A 22,141-nucleotide genomic window follows, 5' to 3' on the forward strand; every position below is an offset into this window, starting at 1 on the left:
AACTACCCAATGATGTAGACAGCAAGCTGTTTTGGCCATAAAGGCCTCATAAGTACAGCTACGAGCTTTTTAAAGCAAGCCGAGCTACCAATGATACTAAATTTCTCTATGTCTCTGATCCTGTACATGTTGACTAGGTGTCCTATCCAACCAACACAGGATCCTGTCCTGCAGGCCGTCCTGCCACTGAGACCTGTTCAAGATGCAGTCCCACTAGTAGCCTTTACTTCAGCCACACGGGGAATACCCCACCGCCTTGCTGTAATGGAGTACCACTGGGTCCTGATCAGCAATGCTGTGGTGGTTCCATACAGCCGGGAACGATAGGCAAAGGTAACCAATCGTCAACTTGTGTGTGGGATTGGTGTTTGTGTGTGTGTGTGAGGGGGGGGGGGGATGTGCGTGTGTGTGTATGTGTGTGTATGTGTGTGTGTGTGTGTGTGTATGTGTGCACAAGGGCGTCAGAAGCGGTACAACTGGTACGGCTCGAGCCGTACCACTTTTGGCTCCAGGTGGTCCACTCGGAACGTCCAAATCCGGTGTAAAAAAATGGGGGTATCGAGTTTGTACATGACCACGCGTGATCGTGAGCCGCGATCCGTCACCGGTGCACTAGTCAGGTCACTGCACCGTCTACAGTAGAGTCGCTCGCCCAAGAACGTTGTTTCCAAGGCGTTAGCCTGGGACGTTCTTATTTTTCATGAAATCTGGCTACGTTCTTAGAAACAATCCGTACTGGATCATATGTATCCCACAAGATGCCAGAAAACCAACACCGCCGTTCTTAGCTTTAGGCTGTTGTGTTCTCAGAATTTTAGGCTGGAAGTTCTTGGGCTCCACGTTCTTCAGCGCGCGACTCTACTGTAACGCGTGACTAGACTGTCGACTACGGAACTTTGTACCTTTGGAGACCCTCTGAGAGGGGTATTTTGAGTGTTTTTGAAAAAAAATCCCGCGGGAAGTTTCCCCCGCACCCCCTCTCACTGTCGAGCCGTACCACTTTCTACCTCCTTCCGACGCCCCTGGTGTGTGTGTGTGTGCATGTCCAAAACTGGCATCCTCGTGTCTCGCAACTATAGTGGGAGAGATGTAAGTATCGGGGTAACTGTACATCTAGCATTGTGTTACCCGTAAAATTCTTCCTTGCCTCATCTCAAGTTTGACAGGGCAAAGGGTAGGTAGGAAGTTGGCTCGTAAGTTGAGCCACGCTTGTGTCAATTTAAAAAGCGCATAGCGCGACTCGAGTGATGAGAGAGAAGACATTAGTACCGCTGTGTGGAACTCTTTGAAACAGGAGGTCACTGACACCTCTTCGTCTACATGTCTGTTGTGGATTACATGGCTGCTGGGCTGTTCTTACATCATCTCACGCTTATTAAAATGCAGCGTCCCATTTGAAAGTACATCCATTCCAGCTTCGGGGGTCCATCAGTTCAAATGACAGTCATGTCCGCATTCCAATACAGTACTTATTCCAATACAGTACTTATTCTGATACCGGCTCCCGGTATCAAGTCCAGCTCAGTGTGGCAGCGAGGAGCTGTGTTGACATGAATGTGCATGTTAATATTCACACGTGTCTGTGTACCAGAAATAGAGTCAGAGGGGAGGAAAGGGTGAGTGAGTGAGTGAGTGGGTGGGTGGGTGGGTGAGTGAGTGAGTGAGTGAGTGAGTGGGTGGATGAGTGAGTGAGTGAGTGAGTGGGTGGGTGAGTGAGTGAGTGAGTGAGTGAGTGGGTAAGCTTGTAACCGCCATTCTCTGCCTTCTTTCTCCGCTACACCCGCAGGCTGGCTGTGCTGTGGAAATCGCACGTCGTTTAACCCGGAGGAGGCCACCTGTTGCCGTGGAAACAAGCAGCTGGGCCGTGCAAACGACGTGTTCTGCTGTGAGCAGAAATCCTTCAGTCCAGCTACCATCCTGACCCGCAGCAGTCAGGTCAGGTGCTGCGGTGATCAAGCCTTCGATCCATCTGATAAAGTGAGTCAGTACAAGTACAATGTAGTAATATTTCGACTTCAAGTAGTAGTATTTCGACTTCAAGTACCGTAAAGTACCGTTGATCCGCCGCCACTCCATGTCGCTTCCCAGCTGATTTTTCGGCAGGGGGCGGGATTTAGATCAAGTCGTTCAAGTGCAGTACGATGTACAGTCAACTTCGCTTATAACGACACTCAGCGGGGCATCAGAAAAGTGTCCTTATTCGCGAAGTGTCGTTATACCCGAAGTCTCATTATATGTATTACAGTTGGATGGGACTTTGCTCTGGGCATGGAAATTCTGTCGTTATTCGCGAATTGTCGTTATATCCGCAGTCGTTATTAGCGAAGTTGACTGTATAGCAAAGCAGAAAATCAGACCTGGAATGCTGGATTGTGCACATTTTCATCCTGCGCTCACACTTTGTGTACAGCAGCACATTCGTCGGTTCAACATCGTATTTCGTTGTATACGCCGACGTCGCTTCACAGGCAGAAATTCGACAGGGGGCAGATCAACGGTACTTTTCGGTAGTAGCATTTCATGAAGTAGTAGTATTTTGACTTTAAGTGGTAGTATTTTGACTTCAAGTAGATACTAAGTAGTATTTTTTTAATTTCAGGTAGTAGTTTTGACTCCAAACGGTATTATTTTGACTTCACCCTCACTTCCTTGTATTGGCTATTTTCATTATGTGCCAAGAAGTGCAGACAGTAAATAAAACAATATATGAAACAAGTGCCCTAACTGTGGGATACTCTGTGCGTTTTGTGTGCGTATAGTGTGCGCATAGTGTGCGTAACCCCATGCATGTTGCCTGCTCCTGCCCCGCTGTGGTGTGCAGCTGTGCTGTGGAGGAGCTCTGCGCAACACCTGGTCGGGAGTGCTGGGCACACAGATGGCATGCTGCCCGTACGACGGCTACCCGTTCAACCCGACGACGCACAACTGCATGCTGTGCCGTGGCTCGCCGAGCCGTGTCATCCAGCCCAAGAGCCTACCACTCACGTGCTGTGGCACGAAGCCGTACAACATGAGCGAGTCGGTGAGTAATCCAGCAGATTAGTTGTCATATTGGTGAAGTGAAATAATAAAAAAATATTTGAAATTTTTTTAGTCCCCTTCGCAGATAGTTCTCATTCCTGGGTGTGTTGTTGTTTGTCGTTTGTTTTTTAATTCGCGGTTCAAACGGTGGTCTTCTGGGATAGGTGGTTGTTTTTTGGGGTTGGCCTTCTGAGACAGGTGGTTGTTTTTCCAGGGTGGTCGGCCTTTTTTTGGGACAGGCTTTACTGCATGCCACAATCTGTAAGACGTGTTATTATAACGATTCGCAAATTTAACGATTGTCCAAAAATTCATAGGTTAACGAGAACATACGATAACGATCTTGCAGTCTTGAGGTATAACCGCACATATCACATATGTGGCATTACAGCCTCAACAGAACTTATCGTAACGAAGAAATGTCACGCGTTAAAACGTTAGATTTGCTTCCTCATTATATTCACATGTCTTGCAGTACATGTGTTATCATTCTACAGTTCTGGTGAAAGGGCAGCTGTACTGTAAATGGAGTATGCTTAAAACTGTCTTGGCAAAAAGCAGCGAAGAACACCTTCTCCTGCTAGTGCCCTTACCCACAGCCCTTATAGAGAAAACTGAGTTTGCCAATGGGGTGCATGGGCGACTTGTTCTTGGGCCTTTTTTCTCAAATTGACCCCGGCTCTAGAATCCGATCTTCATGCAGTCACCATGGTCACGGCCTGTGGCACTTATGTTGTGTAGTGCGGCAGCCTTCTTGTCAAGTTACTGTACAAGCAGAAATTTTCGTCCAGAATTTAATTTCGTCTTTTTCGTCCAAGGAGCGTTTGGACTAAATTAAATGCTGGACGAATGTCGATTTGTCCAGCTTTTCAATACATGTACACTCGTATGATCCATGGGCGAAATTTAAAACCGGACGAACTCCCTTTCTTTGGAGTTGGACGAAATCATTGACCGACGAAATGTTCTGCCTATACAGTATCTGTTGTCTTCCCTAGACTTACATGGCAATAATTACGCCAATCTATCCTCTTTAAGTACCACCAGTGCATGTGGGGGGGGGGGGGGGGGCATCCAACTTTACTATGATTTACCCGTTCATCGAATAAATTGTCTTCCTGTCTGTCTGTCTGTCTGTCTGTTCATGCATATACCCTGCACTCTACCATTGAGTGTATGTGTGTGTATAGACAAAGTGTCTGAGGTCCTGCTGCAAATAGTGCTCAATACCTCAAAAAGGGCAGAGCGTATTACACAAGGCAGAACAACAGAGACCAAACATCTTTCTCGTTACTCCGAGTAGCGTGTTCAAACACAGTCATCAGACGATTGTGTGTGTGTGTGTGTGTGTGTGTGTGTGTCTGTGTGTGTGTGTGTGTGTGTGTGTGTGTGTGTGTGTGTGTGTGTGTCTGTGTGTCTGTGTGTGTGTGTGTGTGTGTGTGTGTCTGTGTGTGTGTGTGTGTATGTGTGTATGTGTGTATGTGTGTGTATGTGTGTATGTGTGTGTATGTGTATGTGTGTGTGTATGTTTGTGTGTGTGTGTGTGTGTGTGTGTGTGTGTGTGTGTGTGTGTATGTGTATGTGTGTGTGTATGTTTGTGTGTATGTGTGTATGTGTGTGTGTGTGTGTATGTGTGTATGTGTGTACTAGGTGTGTTGTGACTTCAGTAGAGAAGTGCTACTGCCTGCAGTGTACACAAGATCCGGATGCTGTGGAGGACAGGTATGACTCATAATTATTGTTATCTTGATTACCTCCTTCCCCACCACACATGGTCGGTTATCTCCCCCCCCCCCCCCCCTGACCCCCCTCCCCCCCCCCGGCCCCACCTCTCTACCTCTACCCTCCCTCTACCTCTACCCCCTGAGAGCCTCCCTCTCCCACCCCTCTCTCTTATTATTATTATTATGAACAGTTTCGCGTACTTGAGGACCAGCCTCTTTCCGCCTCTGTGTTCCTGAGCAATAGAAGGAGAGAGACAAAACTATACTATTATGATGATGACAAGGGAAGACATGGACTGCAAGGTACGGTTTACAAATCGACAATAAGCAAATAGCACTGAGAAGGATGGGCAACTTCTGTTTCGTCAGTGTTCACTGTGCGTTTTTTACGAAGGCCTTCCACACTTGCCTGTCGGATGCCTTCTGCCGGAGGCTCTGCAGATGCGGGCTCCTCTTGAGTGGCGTTTGTCTGTGGACGCAGTCTTGCTGGATCTGGGTGACTAAAGTAGTCAGAGGTCTTCCTGGTTTGGCTGTGTTCGGTGGATTGAAGTAGAGTGCCATGGCTTGTTGCGGTGGTGTGTCTTCGGGTAGGCGTAGGACATGTCCCAGCATGGTCATTCTTCGTCTGTGGACTTCCTCGGAGATGGGCTGGCTCTGACATCTCCGGTATAACTCGATGTTTGTGATACGATTGGGGTAATGTATGCCCAGTAGCGAGCGAAGCTGTTGCCTGTGGAACACGTCCAGCTTGTCACTGACTGCCTTTGTTGATCCCCACGTACAGCAATTGTACAATAGGGTCGGCAGAACATATGCATTGTAGAGGCGAACTCTGCGAGCTTCTGAGACATGCTCCCTCCGCAGCCACAGAGTGTACATGTTCTTGAAGGCAATCGTTGCCCGCTGCTTTCGCCTTTGGATGTCTTCGTTAGTTGCCATGAGTGATCCCAGCTGCTTTACTGTTTTCCAATTTTCTGTTGTTGACGATATTGTGACCCATTCCGTCTTCTGGGTGTTTACGTACAGCGACCAGGATTCAAGGACCTTCGCAATGATCGGCAGTGCAGCTCGTAACCAATCTAGACTTGTGCTGTAGTAGTTGACATCGTCAGCATACCTGCTCTCATGGGGTAGTAGTCTATCGCTTTCTGGACGGGGTGGCAGATGGGACAGGACATCCCTCAGGGCCGCTTCGAGATAACAGGTGAACAGGACTGGGCTTAGGCCATCGCCCTGTGGTGTTCCAACTGTGTTACTGAACGACTCTGAGGTCGCCTGTCCAACACGGACCACGAGGGTAGTTCTCTCCAGGAGCAGTCGCAAGAGTTTGCGTTCGTCTGGGCCAACTACTCCATCCATCACTTCCAATAGCCGCTGCCTGTTGATAGTGTCAAAAGCACGGCTCATGTCGATTCCCAGCATGTGGTAGGTGAATGGATGCCTCTGTGTCTTAGCACTCATCCAACGCTGTGTCCATACGACGTCTGCCGTGCTCCTGCCTCTTCTGAAACCTGATTGTATCGCGCCAAGGTGTCCATCGACGGCTGGGGCTATTCTTTTGAGTACAACCAGAGATAGAGCCTTTCTGATGGTATTGAGGAGAACAACTGGTCCCCTCTCTCTTAGTGAGAATAAATCAGCATCATTTGAGTCTCAATTGGATTCACTATCACGTGGTTCCTCAGAGCTCAATTCGCAGGCTCATGGAAGTCAGGAAGATTTGTTTCCGAAGAGAACGTACAGTTGTGTCCAAAGAAATCCAATCCGTGAGTCAAAGCAGCACTGCATACCCGTTTCAACTACATCATGCACGTTCTCATAAAAGCCGATCCAAGGGCCGCAGGGGCCGCATGATCCTTGGCGCTACTTTCGGCACATTTTGTCGGATTTCTTTGGTCAGGGCTGTTCTATACCAGGTTGAAACTGGAATGGCAACAATCTTCAAGTCCCCAATTGCTGTTCCTTTGCCACGAATGCATGCTTGCTCGCATGTGTGTTTAAGTAGACGTACATTACTGTCTGCTGCCGAAGAACTGAGTGCTGAAGAATGGAGTGCCGAAGAACGGAGTGCCGAAGGCCGAAGAATGAGCAGGCTAGGATTTCACCAAGCACAGCATACCAACGTATCCTCGGTGACTCAACTGTGCAAAGACTGTACAGTAGTACATGCACATGAAAATTAGAACGGCCTACAAAAGGCTTCGGGAGGCTGACCCCCATTTTTTTGTGTCGCCCTACAGTGCTGTATGGTTAATGACATGTTCTTGTTCGTGTACACCTGTTTGCGCATGCACATCTGTTGCTGTTGGCAGGTATACGACCGCGACAGTGGCCTGTGCTGCCTTGGGCAAGTATCACGTGCTCAGCCGGGAGAGCGAGTAACGGCCAACTGGCGCTGCTGCGAGACGCAGGCGTTCGACCCCGCCACACACGAGTGCCTGGAGTGCTCCGGGTTCCGGCGACTGGTTCCCCTCAGCGACGCGTACAGCTGCTGCGGAATCTCGCCGTTCAGCCGCCTCTCCTCGCTATGCTGCAATGGCCAGGTGCTGGCGCTGAACCAGACCTTCCGCAGCACTCAGGAGCTACCGCAGTTTGCATGCTGCGGCAATAGAGCGTTTGACCCGGCCACACAGACTTGCTGCTCGCGTAAGTTGTGCCAGCGACCCGGTGCCATTTTTGACGCAGTGTTAGGTTTGACCCCCAGTGCCAGATTTTACCGTTTGACCCAGTGTCATGCTTGACCCAGTATCAGAGTTGACCCAGTGTCAGGGTGGACATAGTGTCATGCTTGACCCAGTGCCAGGGTTTGACCCCCAGTGCTAGGGTTTGACCCCCAGTGCCAGGGTTGACCCAGTGTCATGCTTGACCCAGTGCCAGGGTTTGACCCCCAGTGCAAGGGTTCCCCAGTGCCAGGGTTGACCCAGTGCCAGGATTGGCCCAGTGCCAGGGTTTGACCCCCAGTGCCAGGGTTGACCCCCATAACCATGGGTGACCCACTGCCATGGTTGCCCTCCAGTGCCATGCTTGAAATCTCTTTAAAAAGGAGAAAGAAAGAAGCATCCAGCGACAGCGAAGAGCCCAAAAGAAAACTGAAGGCGAGTGCCCCTGGCCAATTGTGCCATGGCATACTGAGATCAGTTTTCTGAAGACAGGAACAGGTGGGCACCGAGGTTGGGTGAAGGGAAAACATGTCCTTTGTCGCTGGTTAAAGTAACTCTTTAAATACAGTCATTGATCACTGGGCCAGATTTCAATTGCATCCATGATCTCATAGTTTACTGTCAAGTTCGTTCAGTTCTAGTGGTCAGCATGCCTCACGGTATGGATCAGGGGCGTAGCAGCCGGTCCGGCTGGTCCGGCTGTGGCCGGACCACTTTTCTAGCAACACAATGCTAAAAGTGTCCAGAATGCAGGATGTTGAACCCTAAGTTCAAAAATTTCCCAGGGGAGACCCCCCCCCCACCCGTGCATCCCCTCCAGCCAGACCACCTCCAATGTCGGTGCTACGTGCCTGTGATTTCCTATCACAAATCAAAGTTCTGAGAGAAACAGTCATGAACAGCCGGCTGCTCCCAGATGGTTTTCTTGCTATATCTGTCAAATCATGAATTCTTACGCCCTGAGAAGTGCTCAGAGGGGAAAAAATGTACACGTGTCGAGATGTGTCAAACAGGATCCGTGGAACTCAGCGGCGTGCCCTCCCCCCTCCCCCCCCCCCCCGGGTTTATACAACTTCCTATCTCCCTGGACGGTGTGCTATTGAGGTCATTGTAATCGCTCCAAACTGACAAGAACCCTAACAAGAACTTAAACTAATTTTAAAGTTACATTCGGTAGTAAATCGGAAATGAGTATTCTCTGGGTGTGTGTATATCGGCTGGTGGGCTGTTTCGACGATTGGTCTAGGGTATGTTAGTGATGTGTTCCATCAAGAGTACATACCCCCCCCCCCCCCTCCCCCCCCCCCCCCAGAGTGTGCAACGCCTGGTACTCTTGGATCAAAAACAACGGTGCGCTGCCTCGAGACTGGCCTTGCGCTGGTGTGGAGTGTACGCATGACATCAGAAGATCCGATTACGCTCGACCAAGACCCTGTGCAGAGTTGGATCAGGTGTCGCACACTCTGGGGGGAGGTTATGTACTCTTGATTCCATATAATTATACCATCCTACAGTGGTTCTATTCCTATTGAGGTATCTGTAGTGTTTGGTTTTCACTGCAGCTCGGCTCTGAATTTCCTGTGTGTGTGTGTATGTGTGTGTGTGTGTGTGTGTGTGTGTGTGTGTGTGTGTGTGTGTGTGTGTGTATGTGTGCATGTGTGTGTGTATGTGTGTATGTGTGTATGTGTGTATATGTGTGTGTGTATGTGTGTGTGTGTGTGTGTGTGTGTGTGTGTGTGTTGTGTGTGTATGTGTGTGTGTGTGTGTGTGTGTGTGTGTGTGTGTGTGTGTGTGTGTGCGTGCGTGTGCGTGTGGGTGTTGTGTTGTGTGTGTGCGGGTGTGTGTGTGTGTGTGTGTTGTGCGTGTATGTGCACATATGTGTGTACGTATGCCTGCAGTGACCGAATCGGCGGTAGTGAACGCACGTGGCACTAGCTGCTGTGGCACACGCGCCGTGTACAACACGCTCCTGGGAGAACGCTGTATCCAGTGCCAGGGTGGACCACCGCGAGCCATGGAAGCCTCCGATGCCAGAATGTAAGCACTTAGCCTTAGAGCACACGCACATTTTCCGGGGTTTCGGCTGGGTTTTGCAAATTTTGCTCTGGTTTAGTATCAATAGAATTTGGCCTGGTTTAGCATGAATGAATGCGCTGACATGCTAATCCAAAACCCATTAATTTTGTCATCGAACTACGAGTACAATCAGGTTTCTGAGCCTAAACGGCTAAAATCCATCAAGGTGGGATTTGAGAAAGTCCGCACTTCAATGATTTCTGATTTGGCCAAGAATGGTTTTGATAAATCCACACAAAGGCTCATCCAAAACCCATTTCTCATCGAATCGCAATCAGGTTTCCGAACCGAAAATCGGTCTAGATCGGGTTTGAGAAGTTCCCACTTCTATGCGGACTTCAGATTGGACGTGTAGAGCACTTGGGGGTGCACTTTTCAAGCTTGGCCAGTTTATCGTGAAGGTTTGTCATCGTTCACATGTGCTTGTGTACGTATTTGTGAACATGTATGTGCGTGTGTGTGTGTGTGTGTGTGTTCATGTGTGTATGTGTGTGTGTGTGTTCATGTGTGTGTGTGTGTGTATGTGTGTGTGCACGCGCGCATGTGTGTGTGCATGGTCTTTGAACGCTTCCATGTCCATTTGTCCATATGCCCCGCCGTCCACGGCTATAGCTGCTGCGGATCTGAGCTGTACTTACCAGATGAGTCGGCGTGCTGCCTGAATCCGCTGCGTCCCAAGCTATTCGACATCACACGTGAGCGCTCGGCATCGCCTCGTCTGTTCTGCTGCAACGGCACCGCCTTCGACGCCAACATGGAGAAGTGCTGTCCAAACACGAATGCCATCGTGTCGGCCAACTCCTTCTGCTGATCTGCCGCTGCCTGTGCACTTCATACAGTGAAGTGTCAGCTTCTCGCTAATTGACTTGCTGTGCAGTGTCTGGCTGCGAAGTGTCACCCCTCTCTCTCTCTTGTACCACAGCGTGTCTCTCTACAAAGTGTCTCGTTCTCAGAGCCTTTATTCAACTCTAAACTCTAGGATCCATTCGATGATTTCCCTGCGTGTATACAAGTCATGTACATGCTTCAGCATGGTGTTGTGATTTCTATCGGTTTGGTTGGTCGTCTATTCTTGTCTGTGCTGCTGCACTGTGGAGCCGGTGGAGATCGCACACAGTTGGCATTCTGCAAACTGTCTCAGTGCTGTCTGCATCACTCCCCTTTGTCTTCGATCAGCCGCCATGATTGTCTGATGTATGCTATGCGTAATTGGAAGTCTCCCCCCCCCCCCCCCCCAGAGAATCGCAGCTACATGAGCGACAATCATCCTGTATTTACACTCAAGTTTGAGTATTCATGGTACTGTATTTGCAGCCAGCAACCGGCACCACATAATTACTGGAATTTCCACACGCACGCACGCACGCACACAGTTTCTTGCACGTTCATCATCACTACATTTTTGCCAATTCTGTATGCTTTGAGCCTTAAAGGTAATATGTACTAATAACATATTTCCAGCGCTCTGCAGCGCCGGGCAAAGGACGTTGATGCAACGGGGATTTCCCCAGGCTGGATGGACTCAGTACATACCATATTTTCCGGGGGGGGGGGGGGGGGGGGGGGTGGTAGTCGCTCGGGGGTCTAAGCCCCCCCCCCCCTTTCCGGGGCCCAAAATTCATATTTTTCTGACATTTGGAGTACCTGTAAAAGCTGCATGTCAGATTTTGAATTTTTGGCCCTGGGATGATCCAATTATTCCAAACCTGTCTCCACAGCCACTGTCCTTACTGTAAGACGTGTACATGTAAATATAACGAGGAAGTAAGTCTAACGTTTTAACGACTGACACGTCTTAGTTATAATAATAGTTCTGCGCAGCAAGGCTGTATTATAAATGCCTCATATGTGTTATGTGCGGATATGCTCAGCCTGAAGAACGCAAGGTCGTTACTACTGTGTGTATTTTCTTCAATTGTTAATTAACCTACAATGTATGCATTCACGACTCGTTGGCGTTATCATCACATGTCTCCGGCATAGCATTCATTTCGAGTCGTGAAAAGTCCAAATAAACGCAAGCTACAGTACCAGTTCTGCAGTTTTCGCCTAACGAGACCGGCTTATCTTGTAACAGGAATTATGCAAGAAAAGGGTTGGCTCCCCACACCGGAGCTCGCGCTATTCCGCCGACTTTACTTGACACTTGACTGACTCACGACTGCCATCCAGAGCACACGAGAAGTCCATCGAACCTTCGACTCGGCAAACCTGCAAGAAAGCACCACTCCCTGCTCAATACACAGTGTTTCGGGGAATTCACCCCTCATCAGTTGAGCTTGAGTAGGCTGAGGAAGATTGTGCCTGAAGAGCACCACTTATATAGTGCTCTCCAGGCACAACCATCACCAGGGATACAAACTTACAGAGACGCTCCGTTTTCAGCGCGACAAACACCTCGTGAGCACCAGATAGCAGCGTGAGTCAGTGTCGCTCCTGGACGGCCCCTGGGTGAGACAGACGTCGAGTGGTGCTTTCTTGCAGGTTTGCCGAGTCGAAGGTTCGATGGACTTCTCGTGTGCTCTGGATGGCAGTCGTGAGTCAGTCAAGTGTCAAGTAAAGTCGGCGGAATAGCGCGAGCTCCGGTGTGGGGAGCAAACCCTTTTCTTACAAATCATCGCCGAGGTCGCAACCACTACTTCGTAGGAATTATGCAACTAGAGATATTCAAATAAAGTCTCAGAATGAATGAATGAATGAATGAAAATTGATGAAGATGCATTGATTCGCACTTTAACACTTTGAGGCTCCCGCTAAAATTTACCAAAACAAACTTGCTGTGTTTAACGAGATACTCAGATACCGGTAATGCCTACTAAGGCCACCCTTTGTTAATTCATTGTTTAACGTCCTTTTTTTCGCGAAAAGGTACGCGGGAGGGCGGAAAAAAAACAAAAGCCCATTCCAAAAACTGGAAACCCCAATCAAACATTTTGACCAGTGAAGCATGTGATATATACAATATTTCTGGGTCTAACGGCACTTGCAGGCATAGAACAACACTCTTTGATGGTACATTGGAGCACATGCCTGATGAATCCAACAAAACAGGTACATAGCATGGAGTTAGCATGTCATGAATTCATTACATCTGGATTTTTACTAGGGCACACACCGTACGATATTTAAAAGCCAACAAAAAAAGAAAAAGAACACAAGACAAAGGCATGCCCGGGAGGCAAGATTATAAGTTTAGGGTCATGATCGGCACACTGTGAAACTACACAATCATGTATTTACAACTTCGCATATTATTGGTACTACTACTTTCTTGTTTTTTTTTTCGGTCGGAGGCAAAAAGGTACGCGGGCGCGGACGTTAAACAACGAAAAAAGAAAGGGTGGCCTAATGGTACATGTACACCAAAACCTGTCAAGGCGACCACTCGGATAAGGCGACCACCTGTCCAAGAAGACCATTACAACCCGCAGGACCCAGAGATGCTATTTCCAGTCAAATGACCCCGACTAGTGACAGAGAATCAACAGTGATACTTTTAAAACAATTTACATGAGCTGCAGTACTGCCAGTACAGGCAGTAGGCTCTAGGATCTGCCAGAAGGTGGACAATAAAAAAAAAACTTCAACACTCTTCTTCTTCGGACACGAGAATACAGTCATGTACATGTAGCGACAGCGACAGTGTGAACAGAATGAAAAGGAGAAGAAAAAAAAGGAAAAAGCTAGCAGAGGATGGTTTCGATCCATCGACCTCTGGGTTATGGGCCCAGCACGCTTCCGCTGCGCCACTCTGCTTCACCATGAAACTGGACCCTGCGATGTCTTTTTGTCTTGAAGTAGTGACTTTACTCCCTCGCACCCAGACGCTGATTTTTTGGAAACAAGTTTCTATACTTCCGATGGGAGAATCCGACATGGCAGTGCATTTCGGCGTGGCCAGGTCAAATTGTAGAATATCGCATCGAGTGAATTACTTTATCTGAGAGAGGAGATGTTCGTGCCCTTGAGACCCGAAGTCCCGTTTCCATACGACAAAATTTAGGAGCTCTGCGCTCAGCACTTTTCAGGGTATGAATTTCGGGTTGTTCTGGTCGGATCGCAGCGTCGCGGACTATTCCATCGTCTTCAGCGTCGAAAAACTACTGGCCATGTGAGATTACAAGGCGGTGAGACGCTTTCGTCTTCCTCTACGAGCGAATTTGTTCTGCGCCAGCATACCTAAGTATGCAATTTCGTACGCGCAGTTCGAGTGACGAGGCGTGTGCACTGACTGCATGCACGGACTGTGCGGTCGTTCTCGATTCTCCCATCGCTCCCATTCATTTCTGTTTCCAGCAAAAGTCCAACTTGGCGCACTTCAAATCACTATAACTCAAGAATGGCTGGGCCGATTCGAATAATACTTACAGATTTCCTATGTACTACGCCTGGGAGAATCGAATGAGACCAAAATCGAAGCGATCGGAGCAAGTTTTGGAAATTGGGTGTAGTCACCACTTGAAGTCATGCCCTGATGTCACGTGACGTCTAGAATAGATGACATCATTCATTCAGTCATCCGTAGAATGATCATGATTCATGCTGTACGTCTACGTCAAACTCAAACTCAAACTCAAAGCTGGAACACAACAACTGCAACAAGACTGCATGCACTGAGTCTGATGCCGAGTGATGGCTTTCTCAGCTCTTTTTGTTGTCTTGAAATCAGCGTCTGGTCGAAGTAGAGATTCCTTGCACTCCGTGTTGAAGTGGGACATCACGCGTAGATCGTGCTGAACAAGTAGCGTTGCCATCATGGCGGCTTCGGCCTCCTCGCTGATTCAGTTTTGGAAGGACATCAGTCTGCCCCGTTTGCAGGTACGTGAACCAGAGTGAATTTTGTAGTGTTTTGAAATCGCTCAGCAACATCCTCGATGGCCCTGTCATCAGCATCATCATGCACGTGGGTAAATCGAAGTGGCCATTTCACTCGCTTGCTTCACATCCCAGCACGACACCCTGACCCTGACACTGCTTTATCAATTCGCGGAAAATGTTTCTTTTCAACAGGTAACAAGATACAATTGTAATTCGTGCCGCGCACTCAATGGAAGTCTGCAGCAGCAGCAGCAGCAGCACAGAAAGAGCATGTGTGTGTGTGTGTGAGTGCGTGCGCGCGTGTGTTTGTGTGTGCGTTTGTGTGTGTGTGTGTGTGTGTGTGTGTGTGCGTGCGCGCGTGTGTTTGTGTGTGCGTTTGTGTGTGTGTGTGTGTGTGTGTGTGTGTACATGTATGTATGTGGATATACGTGCGCTCGTGTGTGTTGCCGTGTCTGCCCAGCCCCCCACCCCCTGTCACGAACTCCACACTTTACACATACATATTATACAATCATGTACTCTTGAGCATGGTATGGTGCACACATTGAATACAGTACTGTCGGTCAACGAAGAACCACTTGCACCCCCCCTCCCCCTCCCCCCTCTCCCCCCCCCCCTCCCTCTCCCCCCCCTCCCCCATGTGCATGTGCAAACTAGTACAGTTCTCCGGGGTGCAAATAAATGCATACATATGCAGTCAGCCTTGCGAATAACGACCCTCATTCAGTCGTACGGAAAGTGTTGTTGTTCGCAAGGTTGACGGTGCATGTAGTGCGCCGACAAACTCACGTCGTGTCAGTTGAGATTGAGCTGGCTGAGGAATTTTGGGTTGTCGGCAGATCATTTTTTTAATACGTAATAATGAGGGTACGGTAAACCGGGAAATATGCGCGCCGGTTATAGTTCACTGTTTACGACCACATACATGTACCAGTTTGCGCCTGGAAATGTTTACGATCCGAGTCAATTTCATTAGTTTTTTTTTGCTACAGTTCTGCGTTTCGCGCCGGCTTACTTTTGCTGATTTTTGGTTGAACAAGCGGTCACGTGCTCCTGCGTGCCCAAGTCACCTGGTCACAGCGCCAGCAGGCGACAACTTTCACACCAAGGTTCAACTCGAGTTCAACTCGAGTGACAGGACTGCACCCAAAAAAGGTCAAAACAGGCTGTAAGTTGTACCCTGCAGGCACGGTGACCAGGCGACTGGTGTGCGCAGGAGCACGTGACCGCTTGTTCAACCATGTTCGATTGGGAATAAGGGCCAAACCCTGCATCGCAGCCTTTTCGGACCAAAACCAGTCGACTCAGCGTCCAAAAGACTACAACATATGAGCCAATCGCGGTCATCCGTGCTTTTATAAGAACGAAATGGCGCTTTTAGTGACATTTTGCATACAAATCCCAATCTAGTAGGGCGCAGTCACCCAGTTTCGGTGGAAGTGCGCAAGTTCGATTGGGATTAAAGTAGGAAGGGAGCGTCTCGGCTTCCTCGGACCAAGACCATTCGACTCAGCACCCCGAAGACTACAACTGGTGAAATTTTGATTAACTTGATAAATATGGTGGTAAAGACACACCTGGCAATATGGCGGTAAACACACGCCTGCCCACACACGCTCTCTAAGCTGCAAAGTTCTGTCACAGAGCTCTCCTTCTCACCACCACCACCATCAGTTCGCGCCTGGCGCCTAGTCGATGCATGGTTGGCGGTATCCGACATAGCAGGCTGGTACATCAAGTAGCGCATGGCACATAGAAGATGACACAGCAACGATCCTGACCAATGGGCGTATATTTTCTTTTACTTCAGTGTACGGCCCATCCACGTGCTTATAGCAGTGGTTGACTGAAGGGATCCGCCCAGAAATGAAAACTGGCGGATCTGCATCCCATCCCTAGCGTTGAGCCAGCCGTTGTCGAAATCCCACGCGGCTCCTAAAGGAGGTTGACCCATGTTGGGTGTAACTGGCGCGGTCAATCGCGAATCTTGTTGACTGCGGAATCTACGCAGACCAAGAATGGCGGCGGCAGTCACCTCTGTCGCAGTCATACGGCACGGTCCTCGAGGACGTACCGCAGCTGAGAGGTTCCTACCAGCTTGAGGTACAGCAACATTCAGGTCTTCTACTTGCATAAGTTCAATACACGTTGAAACATGACCTGTTAGTGGCAAACTTCTCATGTCAGTTGTAGTGACGTAGGTAGTGAGAAGTGCGTCGGTCCACGCAGCTGCAAGTTCAGGGACCCATCCATAACGTGTAGTTGCAGGAATGGCTGCTACGTTCGGAGGGTCGCCGAGTAACGAGTTGAGGTCGGCGCGTGTGAATTCCCGAATAGGTGCTCTTGGCATATAGCCGACACAATTTCGGTTGATGTGATGGTTCACAGCCGCTAACGCTGAGTTCCAGTGCGGAGTGAAAGGCACAGGAGGATTCAGCTCCTCATACACTCGTTCGAGCGCGATAGTGGCCGTGGGCGTTACGGCGTAGTGAGCCCGGTTTGCTATAGCGATATTTCCAAAATCACGGTTAGCGTTTTGGTTAGTCGAATGAGCAATCGCGGGGACCATGTGCACGCCATTGGGAGTTGTAAATTCACCAATGAGGCCAATTACGGTAGCAACATTGGACGGTATCGGGCGAGCCTGCGCCTCGTACATTGACATAAAATCTTTTATGTCGACGTCCTGAAATGTACCTTTAGATCGTTGAATTGCTGAAAAGCGGTACATTGCCGACCAGAAAATGTTGAGATATGTCACGGATGATGGAATTCGCTTAGCGAACTCATTGCTCGATGCTGTTAGCGAGCGGTGCATAGTCTCAGACACCTCTGATATTGATGATAAGTCGGTACCAAACATATAGTGCGGGTGTGTGGGATTCATCCCGAACACGTCCAGACCGGAAAACAGATCTGGCAATGCGCCTGATGACTCAGGGCTATTGTGTTCTGACGGTCTCGTCGCCTTTGGCATTGTTGCGCTTGATGGCGGAGCGTGTGTTGCTCTAGGACCGTGGGGTTTTCCTCTTCCCTGTTTGGTTGGTTGCTTGGATTGATGTTGTTGGACAATATTTGCCGTTGCTGATGTTGGGGGGGGGGGCTGTGGCGCTTAGAGCTGCTGTAGCTGCCGGGGACTCAAAGCTTCTAGCCCTACCTCTTCCACCTCTATTTCCACGATGAGACATGGTGATAGATTTTCGGAGCGAAGAAACTAGTAATAATTCTTTGAATTGTAATAACCGTAGCTTACGGAAATTTGAAAACCTATTAAAGTCTGTTAAACCTAATAGCCTAGTAGTAGGGCAACGGTGTGCCCACGCGACACTCAGCTGAACCTTTGCTGACCCGGCTGGGAGTTTTGCTGGTGTCAGAGCACTTCCACCAGAACACCTTAGCTCTTGTGTGGAAGAGCCTACACGGTGAGACATCGCAGTCCGTCACAGAACTAATAACTCCACAAATGACCAGAGAAACCCGCCTTCAGCAGCAGGACGGACTCAGTCTTCCAGTTGCAAGAACAAACGCTGGCAAGTCGAGGTACGCCTTCAACGCTACAGGTAAATGGAACAGATTACCTGGAGACGTCCGCTCCAGCACAACGCTGGAGACCTTCAAAGCTGCAGCAGTACCCTACGCAATTGCTTGTTGACTACATGCAACAGTAGCAAATGCCATGTTTGACAATGGATCCGATTTCCAGCTGACTATCATTTCCAGTGCATACACACTTTTTTCTTTCCTTTTTTTCTCCCTCTCTCTCTCTCTCTCTCTCTCTCTCTTTTCTTCCGTCTTAAGATCTCCGCTACCTTGTCATTGGGAAGAAATTCCCGTTTGGATTTTGCGAAGTAAAACAAAGTAAAAAAAAAACAAAAACAAAAAACCACATACAGTGAAACCTGTAATGGCGACCACTCGACCATGGCGACCACTCGACCATGGCGACCACTTTTCCTTGTCACGGACGCATTCACATTCAAAACACCTCGGATATGGCGACCACTCGACCATGGCGACCACTTTTCCTTGTCACGGACGCATTCACATTCAAAACACCTCGGATATGGCGACCACTCGACCATGGCGACCACTTTTCCTTGTCACGGACGCATTCACATTCAAAACACCTCGGATATGGCGACCACTCGACCATGGCGACCACTTTTCCTTGTCACGGACGCATTCACATTCAAAACACCTCGGATATGGCGACCACTCGACCATGGCGACCACTTTTCCTTGTCACGGACGCATTCACATTCAAAACACCTCGGATATGGCGACCACTCGACCATGGCGACCACTTTTCCTTGTCACGGACGCATTCACATTCAAAACACCTCGGATATGGCGACCACTCGACCATGGCGACCACTTTTCCTTGTCACGGACGCATTCACATTCAAAACACCTCGGATATGGCGACCACTCGACCATGGCGACCACTTTTCCTTGTCACGGACGCATTCACATTCAAAACACCTCGGATATGGCGACCACTCGACCATGGCGACCACTTTTCCTTGTCACGGACGCATTCACATTCAAAACACCTCGGATATGGCGACCACTCGACCATGGCGACCACTTTTCCTTGTCACGGACGCATTCACATTCAAAACACCTCGGATATGGCGACCACTCGACCATGGCGACCACTTTTCCTTGTCACGGACGCATTCACATTCAAAACACCTCGGATAAGGCGACCACTCGCTCAACGCGACCGGCGACCACCCACCCGCGACCGCGTTGCACAGTGCTAGTCATGTAAATGTACGCATTGCATGGTGCACCAGGCATGGTAGATCTACACATCAGTGCAGGAAGTGTAGCTGTACATGGTGCATGCACGACATTTGACAGGTCTGAGGACCCCAGGCACATGAGTCGTGCTAGAGTAGCATAGGTGTGTGCACTGTGATGCACTGATCAAAATGATGTATCACATGTGGATATGGTCACGTGACCCACTGAACCTGGATAAGAAGACCACCTGGCCACGGCGACCACTTTTTCTCGTCCCTTGAGGGGTGGCCTTAGACAGGGTTCACTGTAGCTCGATTGCGACGTACGTTTCGTCCCCGCTGGACTCATCAGGCAATCTTCTTCTTGGATGTCTTCATACGGAGCTTGACTCGGGAGAATGAAGTTGAAGACACCACTGTCTGTGTGTCTTTACCACCATATTTATCAACCATAAGTACAGCTGCAGTGTCTTCAACTTCATTCTCCCTTTAGGCTTAACTTCCCCTTTAATACCGTAAAGTACTGTTGATCTGCCCCCCCCCCCCCCCCCACGCCATGTCGCTTCCCAGCTGGGTTTTTGGCAGGGGGCGGGAATTAAGATCAAGGCTGTCAAGTGTAGTACGATATACAACAATGTGGACGATGAGACTCGATGTGCTGGATCGTGCACATTTCCGTCCTGCACTGGCACGTATTGTGTCCAGCAGTGCATGCGTCGGTTCAACATTGTATTTCGTTGTATACGCCAAAGTCACTTTACAGGGGGCGGGTACTTTGCGGTACTACCACTGGTCTCCCGTACAGGTGTTGTAGTTGTCGTTTTCATTAATTTTGTGTTCTTGTTGCCCGTGTTTTCTTTACTGTGGCCATCTATTTTGCCACTGTCGTTGTTGTTGTCGTCGTCGTCATCGTTGTCGTTGTTCAGCATGAGTTGGATACAGCGGCAGCAGAGATTGCCCAGCGTCAAGACAGTGCCGACACGTCGCGCAAGAAGTTGATTGAGCTCAGCCGTGATTACAAGCGCAACACGCCGGAAGATGAGCGCAAACGTGTTTCCGCCCTGCTAAAGAGCTTCCAAGCCGAGGTGAGAACCATTATCTTGAGTACACTCATTGCCCTTGCAAGTACCGCGACGCTCTAGTACTGACCACTTGCCCAAACTCCACTTCCCTGGATTTCAATTGCCCAAACTCCCCTTCCCTAGATTTCAATTGCCCAAACTCCACTTCCCTGGATTTCAATTGCCCAAACTCCCCTTCCCTGGATTTCATTTGCCCAAACTCCACTTCCCTGGATTTCAATTGCCCAAACTCCCCTTCCCTGGATTTCAATTGCCCAAACTCCACTTCCCTGGATTTCAATTGCCCAAACTCCACTTCCCTGGATTTCAATTGCCCAAACTTCACTTCCCTGGATTTCAATTTCCCAAACTCCACTTCCCTGGATTTCAATTGCCCAAACTCCACTTCCCTGGATTTCAATTGCCCAAACTTCACTTCCCTGGATTTCAATTTCCCAAACTCCACTTCCCTGGATTTCAATTGCCCAAACTCCACTTCCCCGGATTTCAATTGCCCAAACTCCACTTCCCTGGATTTCAATTGCCCAAACTCCACTTCCCTGGATTTCAATTGCCCAAACTCCACTTACCTGGATTTCAATTGCCCAAACTCCACTTCCCTGGATTTCAATTGCCCAAACTCCACTTCCCTGGATTTCAATTGCCCAAACTCCACTTCCCTGGATTTCGATTGCCCAAACTCCCCTTTCATGTATATCAATTGCCCGAACTCTCTTTGCCTAAATAGCCTTTGTCCATACTGCCCTTACCCAGACTGCCCTTGCCCGGACTCCCCTGATCTGGAGCTGCTCACCGAGCAGACCGTGTCTGGGTCACATGATGTGCTGTGTGCATGTCACTGCATGACTTCACCACTTCAGCAATGTGTGCTTGTGAACTGTGTTCTGTACAGCAATGTGTGCATGTGTTCCGCGTGTTCTGTGGTAGAATGAGAGAAATGACATTGTCACTATAGACTATAGTATTTCAAGAAAAGTTACTCGTACTCTAGTCCGTCTCTGCTCTGTACTAGAGAATACATGGGTAAGGGGAGGGGAGGGAACGCATGTATCCCCTCCACTAGACAAATAAAAGACGGGAGTGTTATGACAGGGTTTTTAAACGTTCTGCACACTATTAAATTGGGAAAATTGCAAATCGTTAACCTTTCAATCTTTTTTTGAAGAATTTTAGCGTACACATGTAGCAAGAAGGATCCACGAGCGGGATTCGAACCCAGCGCCCCTGTCTTTCCGGGACAGTGCCCTACTGACTAGGCTACCGGGGATCACACACACTCATGGGTCCTTCTCGCTACACTGCTCTCCCGCCCCAACAGACTGTGTCCTCACGCCGTACCTACTCGCGGGGGGTACGATGGGTCGTGGGTTCGAGCCATTGCCAGGCGCCGATGTTGCAAAAGAAGGATCCACGAGCGGGATTCGAACCCAGCACCCCTGTCTTTCTGGGACAGTGCCCTACCGATTAGGCTACCAGGGATCACACACACTCATGGGTCCTTCTTGCTACACTGCTCCCCCGCCCCAACGCTGGGTTCGAATTCCGCTCGTGGATCCTTCTTTTGCAACACCAGTGCTTGGTGGCTGTGGCGATTGGGTAACTATGGTAACGATGGTGGTGGTGGTGCTATAACATGCTGTCAATCCTCTCTCTCTCTCTCTCTCTCTCTCTCTCTCTCTCTCTCTCTCTCTCTCTCTCTCTCTCTCTCTCTCTCTCTCTCTCTCTCTCTCTCTCTCTCTCTCTCTCTCTCTCTCTCTCTCTCTCTCTCTCTCTCTCTCTCTCTCTCTCTCTCTCTCTCTCTCTCTCTCTCTCTCTCTCTCCCCCCCCCCTCTCTCTTTTCTCTCTCTCTGTTACAAGGTTGACACATTGTCACGCCGAGCCAAGGCTGCAGAGGGTTCATTTCTGAACCTGTACAAACGCCTTGCTGATGCTCCCGATCCAGCACCAGCACTGGATCAAGTTTCCACATTGCAGAAGAGACTGACATCCATGCAGGTAATCTTTAGCTGTAT

General features: G+C 49.3%; 2 protein-coding genes and 1 non-coding gene across 4 annotated transcripts in view; 2 read left to right on the forward strand and 1 right to left on the reverse strand.

Moving 5' to 3' along the window:
• LOC135820788 (uncharacterized) overlaps positions 1–10,966 on the forward strand; it is a 24,341-nt gene extending 13,375 nt beyond the window's left edge. For both annotated transcript variants that reach the window (XM_065333831.1, XM_065333832.1), the window contains exons 9-15: positions 138–333; positions 1,787–1,977; positions 2,822–3,022; positions 4,672–4,743; positions 7,058–7,391; positions 9,304–9,442; positions 10,094–10,966. In XM_065333831.1, the coding sequence (XP_065189903.1) occupies positions 138–333; positions 1,787–1,977; positions 2,822–3,022; positions 4,672–4,743; positions 7,058–7,391; positions 9,304–9,442; positions 10,094–10,292 (1,332 nt within the window). In that variant the 3' untranslated portion in view covers positions 10,293–10,966. The remainder of the gene's footprint in view (positions 1–137; positions 334–1,786; positions 1,978–2,821; positions 3,023–4,671; positions 4,744–7,057; positions 7,392–9,303; positions 9,443–10,093) is intronic.
• Positions 10,967–13,165: 2,199 nt separating this feature from the next.
• On the reverse strand, positions 13,166–13,237 carry Trnam-cau (transfer RNA methionine (anticodon CAU)). The gene has a single exon. It is a non-coding gene; the product is annotated as a tRNA-Met (tRNA).
• An 845-nt stretch (positions 13,238–14,082) lies between these two features.
• Positions 14,083–22,141, forward strand: part of LOC135820789 (protein CASP-like) — a 49,219-nt gene continuing 41,160 nt past the window's right edge. The window contains exons 1-3 of the mRNA XM_065333833.1: positions 14,083–14,299; positions 19,974–20,132; positions 21,987–22,124. Of these exons, the coding sequence (XP_065189905.1) occupies positions 14,237–14,299; positions 19,974–20,132; positions 21,987–22,124 (360 nt within the window). The 5' untranslated portion in view covers positions 14,083–14,236. The remainder of the gene's footprint in view (positions 14,300–19,973; positions 20,133–21,986; positions 22,125–22,141) is intronic.

Source organism: Sycon ciliatum, chromosome 7 (genome assembly GCF_964019385.1).
Source record: "Sycon ciliatum chromosome 7, ocSycCili1.1, whole genome shotgun sequence".
NCBI classification, from domain to species: Eukaryota; Metazoa; Porifera; class Calcarea; order Leucosolenida; family Sycettidae; genus Sycon; species Sycon ciliatum.